Source organism: Lipotes vexillifer, unplaced genomic scaffold, assembly GCF_000442215.2.
Source record: "Lipotes vexillifer unplaced genomic scaffold, Lipotes_vexillifer_v1.1 scaffold138, whole genome shotgun sequence".
Lineage (NCBI taxonomy): Eukaryota > Metazoa > Chordata > Mammalia > Artiodactyla > Lipotidae > Lipotes > Lipotes vexillifer.
In genome coordinates, this window is record NW_006797971.1 from 2,214,332 (window position 1) to 2,222,424 (window position 8,093).

Here is an 8,093-nt window from a genome sequence, read left to right on the forward strand (position 1 = left end):
AAATATGGCTTCAGATATACATATAAGCACACTAACAAAATGCCAAATTAAAAAGATCCATATGATGTTTGAGGCCTAATTAAAATTCTACCTAGAGTTGCTACATGTATATTCACTTTGTGTGCAGAAACAGACATCCACGTGTCCTTGTATTAACTACAGCACTTACACATCTACGAAATGGGAAGAACAACATTGTTTCTTCCCCTGAGTGTGAGAATTCACCAGCAAAATGTTCTGGATGTAAAGCTTAAGCTAATTTAGCAATAAGTTCCATAAAAGATTTGAATAAAACATTATAGCTACAATAATCCCCTTAAGCTAGTAATGGAAATGAAAATTATTTACTCTGGGAGTCTGACTGTATTGCTGTTAAATCATTTGTCTATGTAAATTATTTGCATATCAGAAAAGATAGAAGCCCCATGTGTTTTATCTCCATTTTCACCCAGGCCTAAAGCTATATAAAATATTTGATTTCTGGTGCACCTGAGGTTTCTCAGCTATTAGTTGACATCAGTACTCATCCTCTTAAGAAATAAAATAAATCTGAACCAACCTTTGGAAGGTAGGAAGCTTGCAGCCAGAATTTTAGTTTATTATTGCATAGATAATATGGTAAAAAGTTAAAATTTTGAAGTGTTCTTTATTGGTAAATGAAATGTTATTTTTCATTCTTAGAGTTAATACCTTCAAAATATGGATACTTAAGATTCAGTATTACAGCACAATTTGCTATGTCTAGAATATTTAATGACACTTCTCTGCAGTTACAATGCCTAACACTTCAGGATTTCAAAGTACTGTAACAGCAGTAATCAATTAAGCCTTACAACATCTTAAGTTAATAGCCTTACAACATCCTAAGTTAATATTAAGTCATCTGCCTTTGGTTAAACATAAACCAATGTTGGGGGAAAAAATTACAAGGTTGATTTACTTGAATACTTCTATGTTCTGAACATTTGTAAACAAATGAGTCAGATTCTTAAGTAATTTTTATTCTAGTTATGTTTCTCATTATAAATAAAACATTCAGAAAAATTCCACAACAAAATACATGTATAAAGTATTGGTTTACTAACAAGCACTTAATGGGCATCTGCCATGTGGTAAATCGCTCTGAATCTGGGAGGAATCTTCAATATTGTTAGCTAATGTTTACTTTTTGGTTATAAATTATTATGGATCTTATGTTTAGTTCTACATCATAGAAGAAATTTATTCAGTAAAATTCTTAGTGATACAGCAACTCTATTGATTCATTTATAAGAACCTCACATTAGCCAATAACCTCCCTGTGAAATTTAGAAGATCAATATACAGCATTTATTAAGTTAAAAAAAAAGAAAAAGAAGAGAGGATCCTTGAAAATATTTTCATGAGTTGAACTCATTTAGACCAGATGAAAGAAATCAAGTGTAAGATAGGGATTGCTAGGGCTGAGCAGTCCACCACCAGGCCCGACCTTGGCCCATGTGGCTTTCTTCAACCTTCAGTCGTTGAAAAGACCCTAGGAAATACTGGTCACGTCAAGGACATTCAGTCTTGCATAGCAAATTCCAGAAGCCTTGAAGTGAGCTCTGGTATGACCATTGCCCAAGAGATACTGGAAACTCTGTACTATACCCTCCAACCTTTGGTACTAGTCAGAAATATGAAGGAAGTCTAATGAAGACCTGAAAGCAGAGGAATGTTCTTTATTTACACAGCAGTAGGGTCTAAATTTGCATTTAAACTATCAGTAAGTCTGGCCACACATGGTCAAATAGAAACTCAAGGTGCCATCAACGGGAGAGGGTTGCCTGGGGCCAAGACTAGTGCCAGTTCTTTTTTTTGTTTTGTTTTTGTTTTTGTTTTTTTTGCGGTACGCAGGCCTCACTGTTGTGGCCTCTCCCACTGCGGAGCACAGGCTCCGGATGCGCAGGCTCAGCGGCCATGGCTCACGGGCCCAGCCGCTGCGCGGCATGTGGGATCTTCCCAGACCGGGGCACGAACCCGTGTCCCCTGCATCGGCAGGCAGACTCTCAACCACTGCGCCCCCAGGGAAGCCCGTGCCAGTTCTTTTGGCATTTCCCCAGCCAGAATTCTTGGCTTCCGACCCAGGGCTGGGAACAGGGTGAGGTGAGTGAGGTGCTCAAGGCACAATATCAGACGAGGCACATCGTGGGCCTGCTAGTGAGAGCCTCCTTCAATGTTGTACAATAGACATCCCACTCGCCTACCTCAGTCTAGGTCCTGTCCGACTATAGCTTTTTCAAGGGTTTTATGGCAAGAAGCTCAAAACGTCAAGACACTGTTGATGACAAACAAATGAGTCTATACCTTAGAAAGGGATGTTGTGAATGGTAGAGTACATAAAACAAAAATGTTCAAAAGAGAGGCCCCCTCCCAATTAATGAAATATTGTCCAGCAAAAATCTGTGAAGTTGCTAAATCATCTGAACTAATTCTACAACATCTCATTTGGGATTGGAACACAATTTATTATTTCAAAAATTTGGATTATCATGGATAAAATCCATCCTTCAAATGTATCTAGGGACTTCCCTGGTGGCGCAGTAGTTAAGAATCTGTCTGCCAGTGCAGGGGACACAGGTTCAAGCCCTAGTCCGGGAAGATCCCACGTGCCGTGGAGCAGCTAAGCCCGTGTGCCACAACTACTGAGCCTGCGTGCCTAGAGCCTACGCGACGCAACAGAGAGAAGCCTCTGCAATGAGAAGCCCGCACACCGCAACAAGGAGTAGCCCCTGCTCACCGCAACTAGAGAAAGCCCACGCACAGCAACAAAGACCCAACGCAGCCAATAAATGAATAAGTAAATGTATCTGTATGTGGTAAAAGTCTAATACAATAATTAGTCTTGAAGATGCATAATAAATTTACCCCTATCCCCACCTTTAATATGTATAAAGAGGCTCCTATATCATAATGAATTTTATTTCCTATGAATGTCTTTAAAGCTACTACAATATAATTAAACGATTCTAATTGTAGGAGTTTTTGTAGTTGCCAATTTCTAATCAAATGACAACAGCTCCTCAAAGGTTGAGCTAAATAGCTATTTCTATGTTACAAACAGAATATAATATCTTACAAAATGAAAACGTTTCAAAAGGAATAGTGATTCTGCGGGTTCATTCATATCTGAAGTACCAAAATGAAGGACACTTGGACTGTTAGGTTCCTGGCTTAATTGTAACACAGGTCACCATTTTTATAAATGAGTGTATTAATGTTAGAAGCAGTACTTATTGAATCCTTTTCTATTCATAATGAACTTAACCTTTTCAACTTAATACCTTTCATTCCCAAATTCATTTGCAAGTAAAAATAAAACTATTTAGTCTTAGTGACTTTCTAAGACTTGTGAACTCAGAATTTTTTAATTTGTAAGTTTCCTACAGTCAGAGACTATCCACTTATTATCCATTTATTTCAACTTATTATTCTCCCTGTATACTCCCAGGGTACAAGTTTCATGTTTATTTGTTAAATAAATAAATAAATCGGATATTAAGATGTACATCCTAACTTTTGGAATTGAATTCAACATAGTGGAAAAAAAATATCTGCTTCATAGTCCTTGAGTCTAATTCATTATAAGCAATATCTTCCTAGAGATAGGCTTGCTATTAAGGCAAAGGTGAAAAAATCAAAGATATTTGAGAATTTTTATCAGATATCTTGTCATTATAATAATTTGTAGCTTACAAAAACATGAAGAAACTCTGATCTAAATTTCTGTTAAGTCCTTCTACTAAAATGTATACAATAGAATGTTTTTTAAGTATCAAGTTTTTACTTTTTGGAAATCAAGCCCTTGTCAGCTGCATCATTTGCATATATTTTCTCCCAGTCCATAGGTTGTCTTTTCATTTTGTTTATGGTTTCCTTCACTGTGCGAAAGCTTATAAAATTGATTAGGTCCCATTTGTTTATTTTTGTTTTTATTTCTATTGCCTTGGGAGACTGACCTAAGAAAACTTTGGTATGATTATGTCAGAATGTTTTGCCTATGTTCTCTTCTAGAAGTTTTATGGTGTCTTGTCTTGTATTTAAGTCTTTAAGCCATTTTGAGTTTATTTTTATGTATGCTGTGAGGGTGTGTTCTAGCTTCATTGATTTACATGTGGCTGTCCAACTTTCCTAATACCACTTGCTGAAGAGACTGTCTTTTCTCCATTGTATATTCTTGCCTCCTTTCTTGAAGATTAATTGTCCAGAGGTGTGTGGGTTTACTTCTGGGCTCTCTCTTCTGTTCTATTGATCCATATGTCTGTTTTTGTGCCAATAACACATTGTTTTGATTACTGTAGCTTTGTAGTACTGCCTGAACTCTGAGAGGTTTATGCCTCCTGCTTTGTTCTTTTTCCTCAGGATTGCTTTGGCAATTCTGGGTTTTTTATGATGCCATATAAATTTTAGGATTATCTGTTCTACTTCTGTGAAATATGTCATGGGTATTTTGATACGTATTGCATTAAATCTGTAAATTGCTTTAGGTAGTATGGCCATTTTAAAATATTAATTCTTCCAGTTCAAGAGCATGGGGATATCTTTCCATTTCTTTGAGGGATGACTCAATTTCCATTATTAATATTTTGTAGTTCTCAGTATATAGGTCTTTCACCTCCTTGGTGAGGTTTGTTCCTAAGTATTTTATTTTTTTGATGTGATTTTAAAAGGAATTGTTTGTTTACATTTCCTTTCTGATATTTCATTGTTATTGCAAAGAAATGCAACCAATTTCTGTATCTTAATCTTGTATCCTGCTACCTTGCTGAATAGTTTTTACTTTTAAAGTATTTTATAGATTTTTAAGCACTGATCACGTGTAATGGTCACACAATTCTTGGAGTAAATCAAGAATTGTTTCCACACTATGGATGACAAAATTTGGGTTCAGAGAGAATATGTGACTTGAATAAGTTCAGAGCATTGAAAAATGCATAAGAAAGGTTAGAATCCAGGTCCTTTTATTCCTATTCAGTGTGTTTTCCACTGCAAGGTACAACTGGCTGAATGTAATAATGAGCACTGAAAATTTTAGATACTAATAGAAAAAGATTACTGTCTCTAGAGATTTCATATTTTATGGTGGTTGATCATTTATACCCTTGATATCAAATTCCTTTAAAATAGAGAGTACCTTGAAATTCTTTCTTCTTCCTTATACGTGAAATATAACTGTGCCTATTAACAAGGTACACTCTATAAATATTAGCTACAAACAAACGCATGAGGAAGGACCACATTAAAGTACAAGTGCGTCACTGCTGTCGTCAAACCCACTCTCCTTGTTCCTCAGGAAGGGGAAATTGACCTCCAAAGACATTGAAAAGGCAACCCATTTACACTGCATTGCTTATATACCTGATCCCAGGGTATCTTCCACAATCCATTTACTATCTATAACTGGCTATAATGTTATTAACCTTTAATGACTAGTCTCATTGCCCTTCACTGACCATATATAACTATATCCTAATGATTTTAACTATCTTTTAAATAGGATACTCATATAAAAAGAGTAAGTTTAAATATACCTTGCTAAGAGAATTGAGTTTTAAAAGTGAAGGCATGAAGAAAAGTTGGTAGAGGACTGTTTCAAAATAAGTGAATAGTAACACAAGTTCCCTTGGATTACTGTATAGAATTTTAATTCACTACTGTGAAGTTCAAGAACTGTTTTTCATGCCTGGCATTCCTCCAAAACTTTGGCCAGAAATGATTGAGCATGAGTAATGACTTTTACACTGTGAAATGATGGCTTATTCCTCCTACAAACTTGTCATTCTTAGCTGTGAACTCTGGCAGACCCTTAAAACAGATCTGCCACCATGAACTAGAACTACTTTCACAGTGGACCATCCATGTAATTAAACCATTTTGTTGTAGCTGTGGTTGTATAGAGCGCTTTTATGATAGCGGAGAATTGGCTTCTAGTATCAGTCACATCTATGCCATTTTAAGTAGTTACTCAATTTGTTTCTGATGTCTGATGGAGATACACCTAACTCTATCTACCTATTTTTGTGAGAAGAAAAAGATATTGCAAGGGACACAACTTCAAAGTCTTAAAAGACATGTCTAACTTGAAGCAATACAATTCATCACTAGTTATTCTCTCTGAAGTGCTATAGGAGTACCCTTGAGATATTACTAACACTAAACTGAAACCAAATACTCACTCTCATAGCTTACATGTAGTCACTCTATCTTTGATGATAGTTTAGAACATATCTCCTTTCTGGCTCTCTTGGTACAATTAAACTGAACCCAAGAAAATGGCTGTTCCTGGGTTTCTTAATTTAGAATGGTAGTATCTTATACTTTCTCTTGAGATCTCTTTTTCTTTCTCTCTCTCTCCCCACCATACCTACTCCTTCAGACCTCCTTTCTCTTTCTGTCTCCCTCTTCTTTCTGCTTTTATTTTCACCCCTATTTCTTTCCCACTCCAGTCAGTGGAGGTCACGAGAATCTACGGGTGTTTTTTAGCCCTGCAGATATCATTTGGGCTAAAATCATACTGAATCCTTCCTTGAGCAATCTAAGCAATATAAGCTGGGGAAATATTTGGAGGGCTTTTAGCCAACTCACTGAGCACACAAAGTATAAGCAGTACACTCAAAACTATTACAACCTATTTTTTTTTTTTTTTGCGGTACGCGGGCCTCTCACTGCCGCGGCCTCTCCCGCCGCGGAGCACAGGCTCCGGACGCACAGCCTCAGCGGCCATGGCCCACGGGCCCAGCCGCTCCACGGCACGCGGGATCCTCCCAGACTGGGGCACGAACCCGCGTCTCCCGCAATGGCAGGCAGACTCCCAACCACTGCGCCACCAGGGAAGCCCACAACCTATTTTTACATCAACAGCTAGAGGTTGTTTGGGTTTTTTTTTCCTACTTCACTTTTTACAGCTCTTACTACTATAGAAGAAATATATTTAAAGCTACTGTGATTACTTAAATTTTATATTCACTAAAGATGATTTTCATTGGCAAAGTTCCCTTGTAGTAATTTCAGATTTCTCTGGGAATAAATGTCTTCATAAAGGTATAGGAAGGAACAGAAGTTCCTACAGGAATTTCATAACTCACTGGTGGGGGCGGGGGAAGAGCACTTATGTTCTCTTCCTGAACCTGCTCCTCAGTTACAGATACATTCAGAGAGACAGGCTCATCAGCTGATAATTGCCTTAGTGTCTTAATCTGCAAAATAAATATAATAAATGTGTCCTTCTAAAAGAAGAGCTAAGAGGGAAAAGGAAAAAGCAAAGGAAGTATCTACATGATGATCTGTAAATATCAAAATTATGTAGATATTTTCCTCTCAACATTTTTGCCCAGAAAACTTTACAGTGAGCCAACACAGAATAGGGGTTAAACACACTACCTACAGCCATGTGGCTCATGTACATATAAACAACTCCATGCTTGAACCCAAAGTGTGAGCAATAGTGTCTGGGCACAAGCAGAGCCCTGATAGCCTTTTGAAAAATTTGTTTTCTAAACAGAACACTTACATTTTTACATATTCACAGGAACTGTGATCCTTCTTTATGTTGGGTGAAAATTAGTAAGTTAGTAGTTCAGAACTGTGTTTTTCCTTTGTAAGTGACACCTTTGCTTCATGATAAACTACACCCCATACAATCTTATTGGAAACAATGAATACGGGAATAATACCTTGACAGAAAGGAGCCTGATGCCAGGTCTTGAAAATTTCCATGGATGGTGTGCAGTCACATTGTTTAAGCCAAAACCTGTCTTCAGGGTCTTCACCACTTTGCAAGCTGTCAAAATCCTCATCATTTTGAAGACGCTGATTTGTGACTAAAAATAAATGAAATTGCATATACTTTATGAGAATTTTGCTATAAGATTTTTAAATTAATGTGAAGAAAGCTGGGGGTGTGCAATCTGGTGTTTAAGGCTGACTGCACAGTGATCTTTGAAATTCCATTCATTCTGTCATTAAATGTCTTCGGCCATAGCTCCTCCTTCTCTTAAGCCCTCCTCCTGAGGTAATGTCCAGAGATGGACATGTAATACAAATTGCAACACATCAAACACTACCTGCTCCTGCTG

General features: G+C 37.2%; 1 protein-coding gene across 1 annotated transcript in view; it reads right to left on the reverse strand.

Annotated features, from left to right (window-relative positions):
• Nucleotides 1-7,955, reverse strand: part of CPS1 (carbamoyl-phosphate synthase 1) — a 145,770-nt gene extending 137,815 nt beyond the window's left edge. The window contains exon 1 of the mRNA XM_007470013.1: nucleotides 7,692-7,955. Coding sequence (XP_007470075.1) covers nucleotides 7,692-7,817 — 126 coding nt within the window. The 5' untranslated portion in view covers nucleotides 7,818-7,955. The remainder of the gene's footprint in view (nucleotides 1-7,691) is intronic.
• Nucleotides 7,956-8,093: the final 138 nt, after the last annotated feature.